General features: G+C 38.4%; 1 protein-coding gene across 4 annotated transcripts in view; it reads left to right on the forward strand.

The window, feature by feature from the left end:
* The window catches only part of LOC128698470 (NFX1-type zinc finger-containing protein 1-like), a 412,092-nt gene that overhangs the window by 102,725 nt on the left and 283,701 nt on the right, over positions 1-25,666 (forward strand). For all 4 annotated transcript variants that reach the window (XM_070103988.1, XM_070103990.1, XM_070103989.1 and 1 more), the window contains exons 5-6: positions 10,359-10,527; positions 11,765-11,911. In XM_070103988.1, coding sequence (XP_069960089.1) covers positions 10,359-10,527; positions 11,765-11,911 — 316 coding nt within the window. The remainder of the gene's footprint in view (positions 1-10,358; positions 10,528-11,764; positions 11,912-25,666) is intronic.

The following is a 25,666-nucleotide window of genomic DNA, read 5'->3' on the forward strand; positions in this document are numbered from 1 at the left end:
TCATTGGGGTTGGTTGGAGCTAGGAATAGTGTATTTGGGTAGGTTCCTATGAGGTAGTCTGATGGACGGGTGTTTGTGCTTGGTATTTTGTTTGCTAGATTTTTTCCTATGGTGGAGAAGAAAACATTAAGTCTGTTTGCTGTTTCGGTTGGAGTGAGTAGGGGTTCATCTGATTTTGTTAGTTTGATTGCTTTGTTTTTGGATAACATTTTAGTTCCAAGAATTTCAGATAGTTTTCCAGGTTTTTTTCATGTCACCTTTGATGTTATGTAATCTATTTTCATAATACAATTTTTTTGACCTTCTTATCAGGCTAGTAAGTGCTGACGAGTAATTTCTCGACTGTTCTCTAGTTATTTGACCCATTCTGTACTGTTTTTTCATATTTGTGCCTTGTGTTAATGGATTTGAGGATGCTTGGTGTTAGCCAGGGATTATTCAGGTGCATTGTTCAAATACATGTATACACTCATTGTTTACAACACAATAACAGCACAAACATTATCACTATTAGATTGTTTATAAAACTTGTTTATACAAATAAACAATACAAAACTTTGTTATTACTATTGTTCTATAATATATATATACATATGTACAGTTGCTGAACGCTTTCCTAGAACTGCTGCAGCGTGTGGAACTCTTTGAAACATGGGTATATGCGGAGTGGTACTTGACACTCCTCACACATAAAACGAATGTCTCTGCATTTTTGTGGGCATTTTGTGGTATGTCCATATACAAAACACCTCTTCTGAGCACTTTTTATGAAAGCAGTAGGAGGCATTTGTATGGGGTAGTGATCACCAGGCCTCAAATGAGATGGCATGTGTTGGTAATTTCGTGGGCGCTGGTCTATTGCAGGTGTTGCTCCTTGGTACTTGAATATTATTTGTCTGATGACTGACAAACAAAATTCACCATATTTTGGTTTGTTGTTGGTCTTCAACTTGTATATGTTATAAGCATTCAGCATGCAAAGATGGAATAAAAGTTTTATGTACCACTTAAAACTTGCAAACACAATCAGCAAACCCAATCTGCATGTCACATTTGTCCACTAAGTGCATATTGAGGTTGTAGTCCATGACAGCTGCAGGTTTTAGAATGGGTTCATTGGTTTTTCTATTCTGCATGCCACTGTCTGCCATTTCGTTTCGGTAAACTGATGTAAACAATGTGACATCACGTTTGTCATGCCACTGAAATGCCTTGATGTCATTGGCAGCAAACGCCTGCACCTCACCTCTGTGAGTGCCAGTGTCGAACCTTGGCATATGCTTGCGATTACCATGCACTGTGCCACACACTTCTGTCATGTTCACTTGCAAAAAATCACTGAGTGAGGGGCTTGTGTACCAGTTATCAGTATATAATATATGCCCCTTACCAAGATATGGTTCCATCATTGTTCTAACCACATCACCAGAGATACCCAATAACTTCCTGGTATCTCTCAATGTACTACTGCCAGTGTACACAATTATATCCAAAACCAGACCACTTTTGCAATCACATAGTACAAATAACTTTATACCAAAGCATTTCCTTTTGGTTGGTATATACTGCGTGAATGAGTGTCATCCTTTGAACAAAATCAAAGACTCGTCAATAACAAGCTTCCTGAAGGCATGAAAATACATACAGCACTTTTGTTTCAGATACATAAACACATTTCTGATCTTATATAACCTGTCACTTCTGTCAGGCCTTGTTTTGTCTGAAAAGTGTAACATACATAACATTATAAAAAAAACGATTCACTCCTATAATATCACTAAACCTGGGGTTGAAATCAGGCGTTCCATCGACCAGTATGTGGTGACCGTGTGGCATAAGCATTATTGTGACAAAGAACAGGTACATCTCTACCACATATGTGTCCTTCCACTTGTGTAGCCGTGACCTTGGTGAAAGAATTGTATTTGCCATAGTGTACTCATAGTATGTGTTGCTTTCCCTGACAATAATTTCCAGCAGGGGTTCATCAAAGAATAACTGAAAGCGTTCTAGTTCAGTGGCATTGTTCCCAAGTGTACATGATGGCGGTACTCCACTTTGTGTTTCATCAAAGTCATGGGGATTGGGAATAAAATTGCCACCTTGCTGCCAATCCCAGATGCAGTCTGCTGGTGGGTTCTGGATATTGAAAAGTGGTTGTGGTTGTGCAGGTTGTCGTTGTGGATGTTCTGAGAGTGTGGGGTTGGGTGAGGCTGACTGTACTTGTGCATAGTCAGCAGTGTGGGTAGTAGTGTGGCCCGCTCCTGGTGCCACGTGACTCATGCCACCGCCAACATTACCACCACCATCACCTTCTTCCCCACGCACATTACACATTCCCATTGTAACAATATCATATCTTTACTGTCAGGTCATGGTGTAGGGCCATGGAATGTACTCCCAGATTCACTCCTTTGCCTTGGAAGGGCAAAAGGCACACTACCAGAACGCATGCTGCATTGTACATACTGCCATTTCACTGGCGAATATTCCCCCTCACTGTAGCAACTCGAGCTGCTTTCAATAACCTTGAAATCACTGTCATTATCACTTTCACTGCTCAAATCTGAGTCCTGTAAATGGGGAAATAGTTTTCTTTTTTGTCCTGGTACAGGTGAATGTGAATGAGATGTGCCATTACCAGAGCTGAAAAGTTGTGGGTCATCTGGGTTTTCACCACTAATTACGTTATCCTGGGCACTGCTTTTGGTCACACCCTCTCTAAAACCATGAAATTCACTTTCATTGGCACTTCCATCAATGTTAGAACTATCACTTGGGAACAGTAGACCTCCAGTCCACCGAGGAGTGAGGTACTTCTTACCTCGAGGCATGGTGAAAATGGACTACTAAGATGGCGTTCCCACAATGCATCACTGAGTTCCAGATTTTTTTCACAGGGTGCACACCCACCACCCAGACCCATTCTCTCTCATGTAGGCCTACCAGCTTTCTCCCGCTTGATTTGAAGCCACTAGAGTTTATGCGTATTAATATGTCGGAAACATTGGCTCGTAAGACGTATTTATACGACCGAAACAGTCAAAGGTTTAATAATTTCCTTTCCTAAAAAAAAAAAAAAAAAAAAAAAAATACCTATATAACAAACATTGCCCTGAAAAAAACTGAACAGATCACAGCTAAGACACTGAACAGTCTCTGGCTAACACCCAGTATCCTTAAGTCCATTAACACAAAACACCTATATGAAAAACGGTATAGAATGGGTCAAATAACTAGAGACCATTCTAAATGTTACTTCTCAATCCTTGCCAGTCTGATAAGATGATCAAAAAATTGTATTATGAAAACAGATTACATAGCATAAAAGGTGATATGAAAAAGACCTGGAAACCCAATCCAAAATTCTAGGAACTAAAAATATGTCCAAAAACAAAACAATTAAATTCACAAAACCAGATGAACCTCTGCTCCCACCAACAGAAACAGCAAACAGACTTAATGTTTTCTTCTCCACTATAGGAAAGAATCTAGTGAGCAAAATCCCAAGCTCAAACACCCGTCCATCAGACTACCTCATGGGTACCTACCTGAATACACTATTCCTAGCCCCAACCAACCCAACAGAAGTCTTGATCATCATCAGCACCCTTAAAAACAAGGCAGGAGATATAAATAACTTACCACCTTTCATGTACAGAAAAGCATCTAAAGTACTGTCACCAATTATTGCAACACTCTTTAACAAATTCTTCGAATCCTCCACCGTCCCAGCAATTCTCAAAATAGCGAGGGTCACCCCGATCCACAAAGGAGGTGATCAAACTGACTTGAATAACTGTAGATCAATATCTAACCTATCTCTGCTCTCTAAAACCTTTGAAAAATTAATTCATAGACAGATCTATTCCTACCTCATCTCACACAACATACTAAACCCTGTCAGTTTGAATTCAGGACTAATAAAAGCACAAATGATGCAATTATACACATGCTAGAACTAATATACACTGCTCTCGAGAGGAAAGAAGTCCTGCTGGGTATCTTCATTGATTTACGTAAACCTTTTGTTGCTGTTGACCATGATTTGGTGCACATTGAATTAACACACTATGGTATAAGAGGGCACTCCCTCAACTACCTAAAGTCATACCTTAGCAACAGAAGCCAATATGTGTACACAGTTGGAGCAAACTCTTCCACTCAACCAATCACAGTTGGTGTCCCACAAGGAAGTGTCCTTGGCCCACTCCTCTTTCTCATTTACATCAATGACCTGCCAAATGCATCACAGCTACTCAAATCCATATTATTTGCAAATGACAGAACATACATCTTCTCTCACCCAAACCCCAGCTATACTGTCTAACACTGTTAATGCTGAATTGCAGAAAATATATACTACCTGGATGATGACAAATAAGCTTATCCTCAATACTGACAAAACCTATTTCATTCAGTTTGGAAACAGAGTTGCATATGTTCCACTTAACATAATGCTAAATGGATCACCCATCACAAGATTCAGAGGGAAAATTCCTAAGACTCCACCTTGACAGTAGCCTCAAATTCCAGACACACATACAGCAAATTTCTAAGAAAATCTCTAAGACAGTGGGCATACTATCAAAGACATGGTACCATGTTCCACAGTCAGCTCTCCTTGCACTGTATCACTCGCTCATCTACCCTTATCTCACATATGGAATTTGTGCATGGGGATCAACATCATTAAATCACCTAAGACCACCAATAACCCAGCAAAAGGCTGCAGTCAGAATGATGATAAATTCCCACTTCCGACAGCATACTTCACCAATATTCAGAAGTCTAAAACTGCTCACAGTTAAGAACATCCATACTTATTCATGTGCCTACTACATGCACAGAACCCTCCACTTAAACTTCTCCTCACCAACCTTAACGGGACATATGACCACAACATAAGACAGATTTCTTTTTGATGTACCCTGCATCCATATCTCTGTGTAAAGCCCCTTGTATGCAGAGCATTATGAGCAGGCTTAAAATTAACTTTAGATTATCTAAGCTATCATAGATTTAATGATAACAGTTACAGTAAACAATTTACAATATCAAGTACAGTGGATCCCCAGTTATCGGCTGGTTTGGTTATCGGCCAACTCGGTTATCGGCGGGGTTTTTGGCGCTTGGTTATCAGCCATTCGCTTGGTTATTGTCCATTTGCGCTTCAGTTTGGCTTTGTCTCTCGGTGGCTGAGGAAGCTTCTGGTCATACATCCAAACATTTCGCTTGTTTACCGTTGTTTTTAGTGGTTTTTCTTGCAGTGCAACTGTGAAATAAGTAACCATGGCTCCAAAGAAAGTTCCTAGTAAAGTTCCTGTGGTAAAGAAGGTGAGAAACATCATGGAATTTAAACATGAAGTGATAGAAAATTTTGAGTGGTATGAAGGTGGTGGAACTTGCCAGGATGTACGGCGAGAATAAATCAACAATTATATCCATCCTGGCAAAGAAAGAACAAATCAAAGATGCTAATGTTGCAAAAGGAGTAGCTTTTCTAACTAAACAATGGACACCGATAATGGAAGAGATGGAAAAATTATTATTATTATGGATTAAGGAAAAAGAATTAGTGGGGGACAGTGTAGTGTAGTCAATCATTTGTGAGAAGCCAAGGCAGTTGCATGAGGATCTTGCAAAGAAAATGCCTGGAACAAGTGCTGTAGTTTGTGAATTTAGGGCCAGCAAAGGATGGTTTGATAGATTTAAGAAGCATAGTAGCATACACAGTGTTGTAAGGCATGGTGAGGCAATGTGGACCAGGGTGCAAGCTTTGTAGAGAAACACCACCCTGATGAAGCTGAAACAAGCCATATCTGCAACATGTTTAGTGACAAAACCCTGTCTTACTTCAGGGAAATCTTAGAGATGCCAGAAACAGAGCACTCTGGACAGTTATTTTGTGAGACAGGGGTCCAGTGACTCAAGCTGGTCCTAGTGGCATTAAAAGACAGAGAAGGGAAGTAACCCCAGAGAAGGCATTGCTACCTATAGTCTTCATGGAGGAGGATTTCCCTTTCAAATGCTAATTCCTCCCTCTTTTCTCCTCCCTATCTTCCAGAAGCCAGCATTAGCCTTCAATAAAGGTATGTAATACTAACATAATTGTAAAAAAAAATATATTTTTTTGTGAATATTTTTGTTTGGAACGAATTAATTTTATTTCCATTAATTCTTAGGGGAAATAATTCGTTTATCGGCCATTTCGGTTATCGGCCAACCTTCATGAATGGATTACAACTGATAACCAGGGTTCCACTGTACAATTGAGTATTTTAAACAATGAAATTTTAACATTTCAATTTTGAAGCATTATATTTTTACAATTTTGTAACATTACAGTGAATAATATAACATAATGATCAATTTACTATATGTAGTCGTAAAATTTATTAATCAGATCTAATCAAATCAATGATATTTAGTGCAGCAACAGTTCATATGGTCATGAGTTACTGTGCATTCAAGAGAATGGATTATTCTATTAGGTAATGTTATAAAAACATAGTTTGATAAGGTTTCTATAATTATGCAACTGGGTTATACATTTGTGAAATATAAGTTATTCAATATTTCCATTAGATTAGATATGAGAATTTATTGATCTTTGAGCATTCATTTATGGGGTCCTAAGGCTAGCAGAGTAACACAGTGAGTAATGATATTTTGAGGCAGTAGAAAGTGATTTGTTAACTATGTAGGTAAAGTTAAATTAAGTACAGTGGTCCCTCAATAATCGTCCATAATCCGTTCCTGGAAGTGGGACTATTATTGAAATAGATGATTTTCGAATCAATTTTCCCCATAAGAAATAATGTAAATACAATTAATCCTTTCCTGACACCCAGAAGTATTAAAAGAAAAATTTTTTTTACATGAAATATACATGTAGTACATAAACAATACAATGGGAAATGATGAATGAAACATTAACAGAATAACACTTACCTTTATTGGCGATTCTTCTTAGTGTATCTAAGACTGGAGGAGGAGAGAGATTGGATTATTTACTCTTTGGAAGGGGAATCCCGTTCCATCAACACCTCAGGTACCAATTGCTTTTCTGGGGTTACTTCTCTTCTCTGTTTCTTAATGCCACTAGGACCAGTTTGAGAGTGACTGGAGTCCTCTCTCGCAAAATAACTGTCCAGAGAGCTCTGTTTCTGGCGTCTCTTTAACACTTCCCTAAAATGGGCCAAGACTCTGTCACTGTACAAGTTGCCGATATAGCTTTCAACATCCTTCTCAGGGTGATGTTTCTCCATAAATTTTTCCATCCTACCCCACATTTCAAAAATCTCCTTGAATTTCTGAAGAAGGCACCTTCTTCCATCTCTCTTCCTCCTCCTCTGCAGCAAGATTCTGAGCTGCGATCTGTTGCTCCTCCTGCTGAAGCTCTTGCAGCTCCTCAGTGGTTAGCTCTTCGTTGTGGTCCTCCACCAACTCTTCCACATCCTCCATACTCACATCCAACCCCATGGAACTCCCCAATGCCACAACAGAGTTCACAACTGACATAGGCTCATCAGGGGCTGCCTCAAACCCTTCAAAATCCCTCTTGTGGACACAATCTGGCCACAATTTTCTCCAAGCAGAGTTCAAAGTCCTGGTAGCCACTCCCTCCCAAGCCTTACCTATAAGGCTTATGCAATGGAGAATACTGAAGTGTTCTTTCCAAAAATCTCTTAGGGTCAAGTGCGTGTCTGAGGTCACATTAAAGCACCTTTCAAACATTGCTTTGGTGTAGTTTTTTTTAAAGTTTGAAATGACTTGCTGGTTCATGGGCTGGAGGATAGGAGTGGTATTTGGGGGCAAGAACTTTACTGTGATGAACCCAAACTCCTTCAGAATTAGGTCATCCAAGTTTGGAGGATGAACAGGTGCATTGTCCATTACTAGGAGGCACTTGAGATCCAATTTCTTTTCCAGGAGGTAATTCTTCACACTAGGGCCAAACACTTCATTGAGCCACTCAACGAAAATGTCTCTTGTGACCCATGCCTTATTATTAGATCTCCAAAACACACACAATTTACTCTTCATAACATTGTTTTTCTTGAAAACACTGGGATTTTCAGAATGGTACACTAGTAACGGCTTCACTTCAAAATCCCCACTAGCATTAACACAGAACATGAGCGTCAGCCTGTCTTTCATAGGCTTGTGTCCTGGCAGTGCCTTTTCTTCCTGAGTAATGTAGGTCCTCTTTGGCATTTTCTTCCAAAAGAGGCCTGTTTTGTCACAATTGAACACTTGTTCAGGTTTCAGTCCTTCACTGTTTATGTACTCCTTGAATTCATGCACATATTTTTCAGCCGCTTTTTGGTCCGAACTGGCAACCTCACCATGCCTTATCACACTGTGTATGCCAGTATGCTTCTTAAATCTCTCAAACCAGACTTTGCTGGCCTTAAATTCACTCACATCACCACTAGTTGCATGCAATTTCTTTACCAAATCATCATGCAGCTGCCTAGCCTTTTCACAAATAAGCATTTCATAGGACCATCTCCTGCTAATTGTTTCTCATTTATCCACACAAATAATAACTTCTCAACATCTTCGAGTACTGGTGATCTCATTTTTGTCAGCATATTTACCCCCCTTTGCAACAACAGCTTCCTTGATTTTCTCTTTCTTGACCATGATGGAAGATATGGTTGTGCAGGATTTGTTATATATCCTGGCCAGTTCGCCCACACGTTCGCCACTTTCATATTGTTCAATGATGTTTTTCAAAATTCAATCCTATTTCTCACCTTCTTTACCAAAGGCTTGGCACTAGGAGATTTCTTTGGAGCCATGGTAGCTTATTTAACACTTGAAAGCACTAAAATGAATGGAATATTGTGAAATATTTCGTATGAACACGTGAGGGGACCATCGTTCACTGGTAAACAATTGCACACTGGCTGGGAATGGCTCAGAGCCGTGAGTACGCGTCCAGGACGAAACACGATTAACGAGTTAACGGACCATTTGTGAGCCATTGTTTAGACGAAATAATGGGACTGTTTCCGAAATGGACGACTTTCAGGCCGGACGGTTATTGAGGGACCACTGTACAATCATGAATAGCATACAAAAATACACTGCAAAGTCGCTGTTTTAAACCAAAAACACAGAGTTTTTTATTCTCATTATGCACTGTGTGCTGCAGGATTTTTTTTATACTGTGCACACTGACCACATAGACCCATTCTTTCATATGTAGGCCTACTGGCTTTCTCTCGCTAGATTTGAAGGCGTTAGAATTTATGAGTACGTACTAGTACGTCAACCCTGGCATGCAAGCCGTACTAATACGGCACCAACCCTGAAAGGGTTAATCCTGGCTTTCTCATTGACTTCTTGACAACAACTGATTTACTCCACAAACTCTGATGATACCTTTCGCACTCCCCTCAGCCCTTTCTACCTCAGTCTCTTGCTACCCTCTACCCCTGCACTATCCACTGCCCCGCTGTTCTCCGTAACCTACTAATCATCCCTCTCCCTTTTGCCACCTGATACCCTCACTTCCGTCCTGCCCAGCAGCGCTGTATAACCCTTGTGGTTTAGCACTTCTTTATAATAATAATAATAATAATAATAATAATAATTTACTTAGGGCATAGGTTATAGGACATTCTAGCAGGATGACACAACCATCAGTATCAAAAATGAAAGGATGTTGCTCGGTTGTTACACATGGGTTATAGAGTTTTTTTTTATTTCCTCGACCACTTGTGGCCACATCCATCTCAAAGCCACTAAACTCTGGCTCATCATCACTTTCCTCTTAAAAGGGGAGTGTTAATATGACATGACATCAGTGAATTCCTGGTGTTTGCCATGCTGTTTGCTCTAGCTGGCGCTCAGTTGAACTGGTGCTTCCACAAACTACTAAGTGGTCCCAGATTTTTTTAATACTGCGCACACTAAGTGTTAAGACCCATTCTATATAGGAGAAATAAAGCATTGATGTACATTGGGAGTGCTAGCGGTAAGAACATAGATCTATGTTTGGACAGTTTAAGGGTTAAATATACATAAATAAGGATTTTTAAAATTTCATTTTGTCATATTATATAATCACTTATTTTTAATATTGTGAAACACACTCAGGTCTCTTATAAACCTCCTGTACATAATGCAAGTTTTCTTAAAAGTGGTTGAAAAAGTACATCGAAAATTGAATAGCACATACAAAAAAGGCTTTTTATTGGGCTATTGAATTTTGAATGTAACTTTCCAGTCACATTTGTGAAAAATTGTACTAAATTAAGGAACTTTACAGGAGAGTTGACTCAGGAAGAAATGCTAGTTATTAATTGATTTGTGGCTTCATAACCAAAAAATCCACCTAACAGGTATGATACGCTGGAGTATCAGCATCGAATGCGACCAAGCATCTCTCGTTTACTAGTACCATCCATATACCCTGAGTTGAAGGACCATCCATCTGTACATAATTTTCCACACATTAATGGTGTCTCAAGTGATGTCTTCTTTGTCACTCATGAAATTCCTGAAGATAAGGTATGTAAATTTAGTTCATTGTTATTTTTTTTTTCTCCATGTGTAGTAGAAGTTTAGGTTAAGTAATCTAGAGAACTGACTATGGAAAAATTTGATGGAAAGACACTAAAGAATTAATAAAAAAGTCTCTGTTACTCTATTAACTGTCAGATTAAGAGAGCATCACTGTAAGCTCAGGAAGATGACCTCTAGAAAAGACACTAGAAACTTTTTTTGTTGTGGAGTGGTAGAGCACTGGATGGTTTATAAAGGCAAATAGACAGTGCTACATCTAGGAAACATTAAAAAAAATTATGAATGAACACTGGAATTGGTACACAATGAGCACAGCTTGTTAGCTATAACTGCTATTGGAACAGAAAGAACAAAGTGGAACAGTAAGAACTTAGTGGAATAGTAAGAACATAGTGGAATAGTAAGAACTTAGTGGAACAGTAAGAGCATAGTGGAACAGTAAAAACATAGCTCTGTTTCTGTACCACCGCATTAGTAATTAACAGGAAGCTGCACAATAATTTCTTGCATTTGAACCTAACACACTAAATTACATTCCATTACTGTACTTAAAGTATTTTGTAAAATCTCGTAATTTACTCTGGTTTCTACAACTAATTTACATCCACTGCTGGGGGACGGGGGGGATTAAATTAATAATGTTTGCTTCATCAGCTGAAAACTTGAAAGATTTATCTGATTTTATTGCTTATGTTTTTTAAAAATTGTGAATCATATTCTATCACAGCAAAAATTCCCTCTAGCAGCTCTTGCAGGAGTTATTTGCTTACATAAGCGAACTAAACTAAATTTATTGTGCATATTGCAGGAGTCCTGTTGTCTTGGATGATCTCTGGTGAAATTAGTGGTTTATAAAGTTTCAGTAATTTTCTGAAACTAGTATTTTCATGGTGTGTTTGTTTCAAATCATTTGCAACATTTTATTGAAATATTGGTTTTAACATTGAAATAAGACAGACTTTATTGGAAAATATTGTATGGAGTACTGTTTCACTTCATTCCCTTATAGATAATGATTTTTTCCTTCTGCACTTCTGGATTGTCTTGAGAATTGAAGAGGACTGAAGATAGATGTAGTTAAAAGAAAAAGAGATATTCTGTCTCCAGTTACATAATTGCTGGTGGTAGGACTGAACACTAGATAACTTGCTTTTATGCAGGCTTAGTACAAATAAGATTTATTTTTTGTATTTTTACTGCTAATTTTTTTTTTTTTTATAAGGGATACAGTGAGAATAGTAGCCACAAACATACACATGAAGCCAAATTTATAATGGGACTTTGCCAGCACTTACTAAGACAAGGATATGCTCCACAAGATGTGACAATCCTCACACCATACACTGGACAGTTTCTTCTGTTACGGAAGGTAAGATTGGCTTGTACAGGTTGGCCATCACTAATTCGGCAATCAGTTATCCGGTTCCGTCAGTAATCCTGCACTAATTTTACCTAGCATAATTTCAAATTTCATTATTATACTGACTCATATCATTACACTGACTCAAATTTTATCATTATACTGACTCAGAAATTGCGCAAATGGTTGCAAATCCACAGCAGCAAGCCAGTGGAGGAGAAAGCAGTGATGAAAATGAGGAAGATATAGCAGTCTCTCTGTTGATAGGTTAATTAAGTGTATTCTATCCTAACCACTCTGTAATCTGGCAAACTCACTAATCTGGCACACTACAGGTCCCAATGATGATGGATTAATGATAGCCGACCTGTACTCTTATCTTCTTCATTATTCATATATCTTCCCTTCAAGGATCACATCTGATTGCTTCCTATTCCCCAGAAGTTTATAACCCCTACTATTACGACATTTTTCTATGAAAATAATGATAATAAAAATAATAATTTTTCATTACCCTTCCTTCTTCTTTCTTTCAACACACCGGCTGTATCCCACCGAGGCGGGGTGGCCCAAAAGGAAAAACGAAAGTTTCTCCTTTTGCATTTAGTAATATATACAGGAGAAGAGGTTACTAGCCCCTTGCTCCCGGCATTTTAGTCGCCTCTTACAACACGCATGGCTTACGGAGGAAGAATTCTGTTCCACTTCCCCATGGAGGTAAGAGGAAATAAACAAGAAGAACTAGAAAGAAAATAAAAGAAAACCCAAAGGGGTGTGTATATATATGCTTGTACATGTATGTGTAGTGTGACCTAAGTGTAAGTAGAAGTAGCAAGACGTACCTGAAATCTTGCATGTGTATGAGACAGAAAAAAAAAGACACCAGCAATCCTACCATCGTGTAAAACAACAGGCTTCAGTTTTACATTCACTTGGCAGGACAGCTGTCTACCAACCTACTACCACAGGACGGTAGTAGTTGCTTCTACAATACTACCACAGGACGGTAGTACGGTTGCTGTCTACCAACCTACTACCACAGGACGGTAGTACCTCCCTGGGCGGTTGCTGTCTACCAACCTACTACCTAGGATTACCCTTCCTAATTAACATAATTTACTTCTTATAAACCATGCCCAACTTTATTGTAATCTTTTCATCTTATTATTGCACTGTTCTAGTCTTGAGTTAATTACCCAATCTTATACTTGCCCAATTTTACCAATACCTTATTGCCCAATCTATTTTAAACTTTTTATTATTGCCCTTATTATTTGTAAAGTTTATTACTCAATTTTATTAAATACTTTTTTATAATTGCCCTATTCTGTTGTAGACTTTATCACCCAACTTTATTTTACTTTTCTTAACCTTTTGTTACCAATTTTTAAGCTTGTATATTCAACTCCAACTTTTATGTTATCCTGTGTACCATCTTGCTATCATATTATAACCAAGTCATTGCCACTTTTATTTTTTTATTAATTTTTATTTTCTTTTGCTACTTCAACTTGTGTATTTTGTCTTGTCAATTTAAATTTAATTATACTCTAGTTCTTGTTAACAACTTATATTAGACCTTAGTGCAATTACATGTGAGAGTCTTGTGCCATTTTAAACTAGTATTTTTTATATTATTATATTAAACCTAGTTGTACTTTAGCTCATTCTAGCTCAATACAGACAACACCAAATTCATTATATTAGACCTTAGTGCAATTACAAGTGAGAGTCTGGTGCTATTTTTAATTTGTATTTTTATATTTTTAGTTTATACTTAGTTGTACTTTAGCTCATTCTAGCACAACACTTAGACAATATCAACTTCATTATGTTTATTATTGACTATACTTTATATGACCAAAGTGCTTTAGCTATATACTTGTCCAAACTTCCCACCACTACAGATATCAGTATTAGAATTCACCGCACAATACAGGATATAAATAACCACTATTTAAACCTAGAAGATGAATGATCACTTCGACTCTGATCTAAACCTCCACAATATAACACCCAATCAAAACCTACTGGAAAGTAACTGTCTTTATTACACAGCATCACAAGCCAGCACTATCCTAAACAGTGCTAAAAGTCTATCAGTTCTTAACTACAACATTAGGGCCTTAAGCAAACACTATGATGACCTCCTGGCACTCCTTGAGTTGCTAAAGACACCCTTCTCCTGCATTATTCTTACTGAGACCTGGCTTAAGCAGGACACAATACATATCTACCCACTACCAGGATACACAGCAATCCACAACTGCAGACCATACCAAGTTGGGGATAGTATTGGAATCTATTACTCCATCCAACTATCTTGTATTAGCACCACTTGCTTTAGTGATGAATATGGGGAATACATTTTTGCTAATTTTACTGTAAAAAACCTTAAGACACCTATAACAATCGGTGCCATTTACCGGATACCTCACACAAACATCCCAAATTTCAGTGAGAAATTAAAGGCACTAATAACAAACAGACAAATGAACAAGCACCACCTTCTCTTAGCTGGAGACTTCAATATCAACCTTGGCATACTAGATGATCAGCCTGTAACTGATTTCATCAACAATATGAACAACACACTTCTCATACCAACAACAACTAAACCAACCAGGCTCACTGAGACTAGTGCAACCATAATAGACCACATATTGACCAATATACTAGCCCCCCCTTAAATCAGGGATAATCACAGACAGCACTACAGACCACTACCCTACCTTCCTCTTAAACATTAGTAAGCCACCACTCGAATACAACAAAGTTTGATTTAGACTCCATGACGAGGCCTCAATAAAGAAGTTCACAGCAGACCTAGAGACTGTTGACTGGCCTACAGAATTCTCCAAGGCCAATGGTATTGATGATTGGACAGACATTTTTCTTAACAAATTACTTAGACTATACAACAAACTTTGTCCTATAAAAACGAAACAGGTCACGAATAAACAGCTCGGTTGCCCATGGCTAACCAGCAGCATTCTGAAATCCATTGATAAGAAACACCAATATGAAAAGCAATATAGACATGGCTTAATACACAAAGATATTCTTAAACACTATTCAACAGTTCTCACCAAAGTAATAAAGAAAGCCAAACAACTGTATTACTCCAGCAGATTCACTAACACAAGAGGAAATATGAAAAAGACCTGGAAAACACTCTCTCAGATTCTGGGCACCCACAAACTGAAAAAAACAAGACTATTGTCCTAACTAAACCTAATGAAACTCCACTGCATCCCACTGAAACGGCCAACAAGATAAACGACTTTTTCTCAACCATAGGATCTAATCTTGCCAGTAAACTCCCACATACCAATGCCCATGCTGGGGACTATCTAGATGGGAATTTCCAAAATTCCTTCTATCTTGTACCAACTGAGCCCACCGAGGTCACCGAGATTATAAAGTCACTTAAAAATAACTCAGGGAACCTGTCTCATGTCCCACCATTATTGTACAAGCGAGCGGCCCATGTCCTTTCACATGCTATTTCATTACTTTTTAACAAGTCACTAGAAACTAGCGCCTTCCCGAAACTACTCAAGACAGAAAGAGTTACACCAATACATAAAGGTGGTGGCCCTACTGATGTAAACAACTATAGGCCAATATCAAACTTACCATTGCTATCTAAAATCTTCGAGAAACTCGTGCACAGGAGACTATACGTATTCATTTATAATGGCACAAAACACACTCAACCCCTGCCAATTTGGTTTCAGGAAAAATAAAAGCACTAATGATGCAATTGTAAAAATACTAGATCTGCTTTACACAGCATTGGAAAATAAGGAATTTCCACTAGGAATTTTTATTGACCCAAGAAAAGCTTTTGACACAGTAGACCACGGTATCCTACTCCACAAACTTGACCATTATGGTATAAGAGGCCATGCGCTTGAATATTTCAAATCCTACCTTACTAATAGGTATCAGTATGTCACCATTAAAGACACAGCCTCATCAATACGGCCACTTGATGCTGGAGTTCCACAGGGAAGTGTCCTTGGACCCTTGCTCTTCCTCATTCACATCAATGATCTTCCAAACATATCCCAGCACCTGAAACCCATTCTCTTTTCTGACAACACGACTTTTGTCATCTCCCACCCTAATCTTGCCACCCTCAACACCATTGTTAACGAGGAGCTAATCAAAATATCGACTTGGATGATAGCCAATAAACTTGCACTTAACACTGACAAAACCTACTATATTATGTTTGGCAGCAGAGCAGGTGTTGCACAACTTAACATTAAGATCAACAACATTCTAATTGCCAGACATAATGAGGGCAAATTCCTAGGCCTATACCTCGAAAACCTGAATTTCAGCACCCATATCCAACACACAACAAAAAAAGTATCCAAAATGGTTGGGATCCCCTCCAAGATAAGATACTTCATGCCGCAAAATGCCCTTCTCACACTATACCATTCACTCACTTATCCATACCTCACCTATGCTATTTGTGCTTGGGAATCAACTGCAGCAACACACCTAAAGCCAATAATAACCCAACAAAAAGCCGCAGTAAGAATAATCACTAAATCCCATCCCTGGCAACACCCCCCCCCTCCCACTCTTCATAGATCTAAACTTACTCCCTGTTCAGAACATCCACACTTACTGCTGTACAATCTACATCTACAGGACCTTAAATTCCAATATTAACCTTGACCTAAAACGGTTTCTTGATAGTTGTGACAGGACCCACAGGCATAACACCAGACACAAACATCTCTACGACATTCCCCGTTTCTGACTAAACCTTTACAAAAATTCAATGTATGTCAAAGGCCCTAAAATCTGGAACACCCTACCCAAAAACTACCATTAGAAAACATCTTATCTCCCTCATACACCCCGTCAACTAACTACATAAAAACCACCTGGTGGTTCACACTTACTCTCACTCACCCATTTGACTACAAGCATAGAAATACGAATCTTAATCTTAAAATAATGATTCCTAACTAGTCATAAGTTTGCCTGTGATACTACAATATAGAAACTATGTCTTCTTCTTTCTTTCAACACATAGGCCGTATCCCACCAAGGCAGGATGGCCCAAAAGGAAAAACGAAAGTTTCTCCTTTTACATTTAGTAATATATACAGGAGAAGAGGTTACTAGCCCCTTGCTCCCGGCATTTTAGTCGCCTCTTACAACACGCATGGCTTACGGAGGAAGAATTCTATTCCACTTCCCCATGGAGATAAGAGGAAATAAACAAGAATAAGAACTAGAAAGAAAATAGAAGAAAACCCAGAGGGGTGTGTATATATGTGCTTGTACATGTATGTGTAGTGTGACCTAAGTGTAAGTAGAAGTAGCAAGACGTACCTGAAATCTTGCATGTTCATGAGACAGAAAAAAGGACACCAGCAATCCTACCATCATGTAAAACAATTACAGGCTTTCGTTTTACACTCACTTGGCAGGACGGTAGTACCTCCCTGGGCGGTTGCTGTCTACCAACCTACTACCTATAAGAAACTATGTATTGTGCCAAAATAAAAGCATTCACATTGCTAAACTCACAAACTCTAATGTAGTCACTTAGCCTTAATACCAACTTACTCCATAATCTGTAATAATTTAGAGTTAAGAATTAATCTAAGTCTGCCTGAAATGCCTAGCCATGCTAGGTGTCATAGTGGCCCCCTCTGTAATTAGTATTTAATAACATGTAAACCACACAATATCCAAAATCTGTAATCCCCGCATTCAATGTATGTCAAAGGCCCTAAAATCTGGAACACCCTACCTGAAAACTCTAGAACTGCAGACACATTCATCACCTTCAAAACTTATCTCCCTGATACACCCCGTCAACTAACAACACGAATACCACCTGGTGGTTCACACTTACACTCACTCACCCATTTGACCATGAACAGAAATATTAATCTCAATCTTAAAATAATGAATCCAAACTAGTCATAAGTTGGCCTGTGACACTCCAATACTGAAACTATGTACTGTGCCAAAACAAAAGCATTCACATTGCTAAACTCACAAACTAGTATTTAGTCACTTAGCCATAATTCCAACTTACCTCATAATTTGTAATATTTTAAAATTAAGAATTAATCTAAGTCTGCCTGAAATGCCTAGCCATGCTAGGTGTTCTAGTGGTACACTCTGTAATTATTATTTAACTACATGTAAACCACACAATAACCAAATTCTGTAAACTCAGCATTGTAATCCTTATAGAGAATAAACTTTGAATTTGAATTGTAATCTTTATTGAGAATAAACTTGATTGATTGATTAACATAAGAACATAAGAAAGGAGGAACACTGCAGCAGGCCTGTTGGCCCATTCTAGGCAGGCCCTTCACAGATCCATCCCACTAATAGAATATTTGCTCTCATAAGAACATAAGATCATAAGAAATAAGGAACACGGCAACAGGTCTACTAGTCTATGCGAGGCAGCTCCAATTCTCCCCACCGGCTTAAGCCAATGCCTTGTCCTAGTGAGGTCAGACACGTCACTTAGCCCTTTCAGGGTTTCGGCTGTACTAGTACGGCTTATGAGCCAGGGTTTTTTGATGTACTAGTACGCCTAAATTCTAGCGCCCTCAAATCTAGTGAGAGAAAGCTGGTAGGCCTACATATGAAAGAATTGGTCTATGCGGTCAGTGTGCGTGGTATAAAAAAAATCCTGCAGCACATAGTACGTTATGAGAAAAAAAACTTAAGACCGTGTTTTTGGATTAAAACAGCGACTTTGCACTGTATTTTCGTATGGTATTTATTGTTGTATTCTAGTTTTACTGGTCTCATTTAATAGAATGGAAGACATATTACAGAAATTGAGATGATTTTGACTGGTTTGACAAAGAAAAGTACCTTGAAATTGAGCTCAAAGTAGCACAAATGTTCGATTTTTACCAAAGTTCAAAAGTAAACAAATCATGCTATGCGTCCAATACACGTCAACTGGTGAGTCTAATATTTGTTCACAAGTGCACTGATATTATTTATACCATTTCTACACCAATGCAGTAGTCTGCATAACAGTAAATCTTCTATTTTTTTGTGAGAATAAAAATTCAAAGTAGAAAGCAAAAGAATGTAAGAGGGGCATGGGGACATGACTAATGAACAAAGGAAATGTTATTTTAGTGCCAGGAATGTCTTTCTTGTTTATTATGGACCCTATTCGGAAATTGACATCTTTTGAAATTTGTGTGAAATTGGCAAAATTGCTAAATTCTGACCACTGTATTGGATAGTTGAAATCAGTAAATGGGTGGTTTCTTGTACTCTTTCGATAGAAAAAATGGAGTTCTAGGTAGTTTAGGTAGTGAAATTAAAGCACGAGGATACGGTGGACCCTCAAGTAACGGCGGCATCAAGTAATGGCAAATTTGTCTAACGGTGCTCTTTGGCGTAAAAACATGGCTCTACAATGGCAAAAAACTCGTCTAACAATGTTAGTCCCAAACTTGTCCATGGGGCCTGATGGCGGCCTGAGCGGGCCCAGCCACTCCCAGACTCCATGTACAGCCAATATGCCAGTGTTTACAAGCTGTTTCCAGTGTTTTTAGTGCTTGTAACTGCTAAATAAGCCACCATGGGCCCAAAGAAAGTTTCTAGTTCCAGCCCTGTGATAAAAAAGGAAAGAAACAAAATAAAATTTAAGAAAAAATTCATAGCAAAGTACCAAAGTGGAGGAGGAAGAGAGAGGGGAGAATGTGCCTTCTGCAGTGATTCAGTGATTCTATGATATGTATGATACTAAAGCAGCAGGTATCAATAAAGGCTATAGTGCCAGCCAGCGATAAAGTGTAGAATTAAGAGTGTAGCAAGTAAGTTAAGCGAGTAAGCGATGGAAAAACGACACGAAAATAACTCTCCAATGTTGTTGGATGTGTGTACATCCACTGAACATACGCTGGCCTGCTATCTTCCACTACCCTAAACCTCTGCCAGCATCTCCTCCATCAAACTAATTAAACTAACATCTCCTCCAAAGTAAGTGTAAATATAAAAGTAAATACGTAAGTCACTCTGACTTTTTTGGATTATCCTAGGTACTTTACACACATGCTGCTGTGTGTGATAATCTATGTAACTGTATAAACCATACCCCCGGCCGGGATTGAACCCGCGGTCATAGAGTCTCAAAACTCCAGCCCGTCTCGTTAGTGGCTAACGCGACGGGCTGGAGTTTTGAGACTCTATGACCGCGGGTTCAATCCCGGCCGGGGGTATGGTTTATTTGCAATCATGTCATTACGATTTCTTGAGTCATGTTGACGGCAGTGAAGGGACTTGAGCTAGAGTTCGTCACGGCCACGCTAGCTGGAGATTCGTCTGTAAAAACTTGCATTTGTGGTCACAGAGGTGCCTGTGCTAACTTTCCTATGGTGTAGAAATATACCTAGTTGGATGAATCTTATTGTGGCTGGCTGGTCTAGTGGCTAACGCAACGGGCTGGAGTTTTGAGACTCTATGACCGCGGGTTCAATCCCGGCCGGGGGTATGGTTTATTTGCAATCGTGTCATTACGATTTCTTGAGTTATGTAACTGTATTTGTGTATGCCTGAACAAACTTACTTATTTATAAATTAAAATGTAAATATTTCTTATTTATAAATTACATAAATTGTTTGTGATGGTGATGCTGGCAGAAGCCTATATCGCCATCAACACAGCTTCTCTGTGGCGGCCCTTAAACCCAACAATAACACTTACACCATTTACTCCTCTCATACATTATGACAAGTTTCATTCATTCTGGAGTATATATCATGTTTCTATATCATTAATATTATTTATAATGTCATATTAGATGAATTGTGATAGATAAATAAGTCGTGATATTAGCGTCATATTGAAGCATAATAAACTTGTCTTCCCCTTGCCTCCTACGTGTCTCATACACCAACAATTCGAGTCAGTAAAGATAAGTCAATAAAGGTAAGTGTGATGTTAAACATTCATTTATCCATTTTATTAGTGCTTAATATTTATTTGTCATTGTTTTCTGTATGTATATTTATATTTAATCTTTAAATTTTTTTTTTTTCATACTTAGGGGTGTCAGGAACGGATTAATTCTGTTTCAATTATTTCTTATGGGGAAAATTAATTCGACCATCGGCAAATTCAAGCAAGCTCTCTTAATGTCGTTGGTTGAGGGTCCACTGTATATACAATACAAAATTTATTTCCTTATGCAGAACAAATAATGTTTCTTCTTTCAACAAACTTGCTGTATCCCACCAACGCAGGGTGGCCCAAAAAGAAAAAAAAAGTTTCTCTTTTTAAATATAGTAATTTATACAGGAGAAGGGGTTACAAGCCCCTTGCTCCCGGCATTTTAGTCGTCTCTTACAACATGCATGGCTTACTGAGGAAGAATTCTGTTGCACTTTCCCATGGAGATATGAGGAAATAAACAAGAACAAGAACCAGAAAGAAAATAGAAGAATACCCAGAGGGGTGTGTATGTATATGCTTGTACATGTATGTGTAGTGCGACCTAAGTGTAAGTAGAAGTAGCAAGACATACCTGAAATCCTGCATGTTTGAGACAGAAAAAAGACACCACCAGAAATCCTACCATCATGTAAAACAATTACAGGCTTTCGTTTTACACTCACTTGGCAGGACGATAATACCACAGCTGCTGTCTACCAACCTACTACCTAGAACAAACAATGTTTACATGTAATAAAACATTGGTAGGCACAAAAGAAAGCCACTAATATGCAATGCATATGAGGCAAACTAATCCTAATGCTTAAATGTTAACATAAGACCATAAGATGGAGGAACACTGCTGCAGGACTACTGGCCCATACAAGGCAGGTCCTTATCAAAACCACAAACATTACTTAAGATCTAGAGAGACTGTAATTAGGACTTCTTAAGAATACAGTTAACTACAATCATACGTATAATAAGGAAGGTAGGTAATGAATAAATGACCAATTACAAAAGAATTACATTTTATTTCAAACTGATTCTGTAGCCCTTAGTTTTGTGTACTAATTGAATGGAGTTGGTGAAGATACAGCAAGTTGCTTACTTACAATAGAAATACAATGGGACAAGATGTGTTGCAAATTATGTATAGGAGTTGAAGGAAGGGTGGAAGAAGGACAGGGATAAAATTGGATTATTATTTTAAAAAAGAAATGCTAACTTACAAGGGTCATACAGTGCTCTGAGGCAGGGAGTAGAGCAGGATCATAGAGTAGCAAGGATGGAGTGGACAACAGAGGGAGAGTTAGAAAGGGCTGTGAGAAGTGTTAACCCTTTCAGGGTTTCAGACGTACTAGTACGGCTTACGCACCAGTGTCCATGACGTGCTAGTATGCATAAATTCTAGCGCCTTCAAATCTAGTGAGAGAAAGCTGGTAGGCCTACATATGAAAGAATGGGTTTGTGGTCAGTGTGCACAGTATAAAAAAATCCTGCAGCACACAGAGGCGTAATGAGAAAAAAAAAACTTTGACTGTTTTTGGATTAAAACAGAGATTTTGCACTATATTTTTGTATGGTATTTATTGTTGTATTCTAGTTTTCTTGGTGTCATTTTATAGAATGGAAGACATATTACAGAAATTGAGATGATTTCAACTGGTTTTACAATGAAAAGTTCCTTGAAATTGAGCTCAAAATGGCAGAAATGTTTGATTTTTACCTAAGTTCAAAAGTAAACAAATCATGCTAAATGTCCAATACACATCAACTGGTGAGTCTAACATTCTTTCACAAGTGCGCTGATATTATTTATACCATTTCTGCACTAATGCAGTAGTCTGCATAACAGTAAATCTTATTTTTTTTGTGAGAATAAAAATTCAAAGTGGAAAGCAAAAAAAATGTAAGGGCCTGGGGATATGACTAATGAACAGAGTTAATGTTATTTTAGTGCCAGGAATGTCTTTCTTGTTTATTCTGGACCCTATTTGGAAATTGTCATCTTTTGAAATTTGTGTTAAATTGGCAAAATTGCTAAATTCTGACCACTGTATTGGATAGTTGAAATCGGTAAATTGGTGGTTTCTTGTACTCATTCGATAGAAAAAGTGGAGTTCTAGCGAAATAGTTATGATTTTTGTCGACTAGTACATTGGAATTGGCCGAAAATAGGGCTCAAAGTGGGCAAAATCGCTGATGCATAAACATTGTCAAGACCGCTAACTTCGCGAGAGCACAATTCCTAAGTTTTCCATCAAATTTTATACTTTTGGTGTCATTATGATCGGGAAAAGATTCTCTCTCTCTTCTTAAGAAAAAATAATTTTTTTTTGTTGGAAATTTGGGGGACCCAGAGAACAAGTCTCTGAGAGGGTCTGTGGACCCTGAAAGGGTTAAAGGAAGTTTCTTCAAAGTTTGTGTAGTAAATCGGTTGCTGTCAAAAAGTCTTAAGGCAGGTCTATCAGCAAGGAGGGAAGAAAATAAAGCAAAGGTGTTAGAGCGGCGATGCCATCAGAGGTAAATTCTATGTGCTCATTGATAGACTGGACAGTCCAAAAGAATGTGGCTAACTGAAACTGGAACCTCACAAGTCTCACAGAGTGCCTTTCCATGAGATACCCATGAGTAAGACGAGTGTGTCCGATGCGAAGACGGGAGAACGCAGTTTCCCAGCTTTGGCATCGATGACAAGAAGATGGCCGGAAACCTAAACTTGGTTTGGTAGAATGTAATTTGTTATGTATCATTTCAAACCACCGGTGTTGCCAATGGTTGAAAAGGTGGTTAGAAACTAAAGCAAAATAGTCTGTGAATGAAACGCCTCTATATGAAACTGGAAGGTCAAGTACTGCTGACCGTGCAGCAGTGTCTGCCTGTTCATTGCCCTAAATGTCAACATGATCAGGGATCCAACAGAAAAAAAATATCTTCGTTTTTACTAGAGATGCAGCATAACCAAAGTTGCATATGAAGAATTAGGGGGTTAGGTAAATCAAACTGCTTATAGCTTGCAAAACACTAAGAGAGTCTGAGACTACCACACATGGCGACACAGGCATAAATGCAATATGGATAATTGCTACAAGAATTGCATATACAGTAGACCACTATTTAACATGGTAGTTACGTTCCTGAAAACACGGTGTTAGGTAAAACCGTGTTAGATGAACTGAAGAGCTATGTCTGTTGTTTTCAGTGTGTGGGGGATGACCCCTGTGTCCATGCTCCCTCTCCATAAAATGCTGAAGGCATGCGATAGGGACTTCTTGCAGTTGTTGATGAACACAGAGTTCCACGAGTCTGGGCCTGGGGCAGAGTGCATGGGCATGTCATTAATTGCCTCTCCAAAATCTTGTGGAGTTATAATAATATCCGAGAGTTTTGGGATGATGACCAAATTTTGGGTTTCATTCATAAAGAATTCATTTGGATTGTCGACCCTTAGAGTGGGCAGTGGAGCGCTGAACACCGAGTCATGTTGGGACTTTAGTATCTCACTCATTTTTGGGTTATCATCTGTGTATGTCCCATCCCGCCTAAGCAGGGGCCCAATACTGGATGTTGTTTTTCCCTTAGATTTGGCATAAGAGAAGAAGTATTTTTTGTTTTTTTTTTCAATTTCCTTTATGGCTTTTAGTTCTTCCTGTGATTCTTGGCTCCTATAAGATTCCTTCAGCTTAAGTTCGATATTTGCAATTTCATTGACTAGTGCTTCCCCTCGTATTTTTGTACAATTTCCTTCTTCAGTTCTATCGTATTATTATTATTAATACGATAGACTTGAAGAAGGAAATTGTACAAAAATACAAGGGTTGAAGCAGTGGTGGAAGAAGTGGTTGAGGCATAGTCAGTCAGTTTGGCTGTGTTTGTGCTGGAGTGAGCATTAGTCTCCATGCTCTTCCAAACATTTCACAATAATTCATTGTGGTTTAGATTGAGTGCGACTGCTACATAATTAACCATGGGTCCAAAGAAACTTGCTAGTGCCAGCCCTTTGGTAAAAAAATTGAAAAACATGATAGAATTGAAGAAAGAAATTGTACCAAAATTCGAGCAGTGTGCCGCAGTGGTTGAGGCAGTGGTATTTAATAACATACATGTTATTAAACCATAACATATATGTATTTAGTACAATTTACAACATTTTCATGTATTTTATGATCATGGTTCAACAAGTTAAGGAAGCAGTATTGTATTATACACCTGCCATCTGACTTACGACCACTCAACTTACGACCGTGTTTTTTTTGCCAAATTTCTGGGAAATTAACAACTATTTGTGTTGTACACAGTGTTTATCCTAAACCTTACAGTATAAAATACAGTACTAACAGCTTAAAAAGTAAAGTAAAACATGAAATACCAAAATAGAACAATAAAATAAAGTCATTACAAAAATGTGATGTTGATATTCAGTAGAAAAGTTCGACTTACATCCATTTCGACTTACAACTGGTTTCTCGGAACCGAACTCGGTCGTAAGTCGGATGGTAGGTGTATTTCCCTACAATATATTGGGGCACCAAACATTCACGAGGCTCTTGATCCCCTAACCCTCACGAATGTTGAGGGAGACCTGTATGTACGTAATTGTAATTCATTGTCGTGATGTAATATGATGTTTTTACCGCTTAGTGATTACAAATTCAACAGAAATAACAGCATTTCTTACCTCAAGTTGTGGGTACTGGTGTTTGTGGATGATTATGGATAGTGGAGAGTTATGCTGTGGCCCTACTGGGCTGAGGTGGATGGTAGAGGTACTGGTACTGAAGTTAATGGTTTGTTGTACT

The sequence above is a fragment of the Cherax quadricarinatus genome, chromosome 88, assembly GCF_038502225.1.
Source record: "Cherax quadricarinatus isolate ZL_2023a chromosome 88, ASM3850222v1, whole genome shotgun sequence".
NCBI lineage: Eukaryota > Metazoa > Arthropoda > Malacostraca > Decapoda > Parastacidae > Cherax > Cherax quadricarinatus.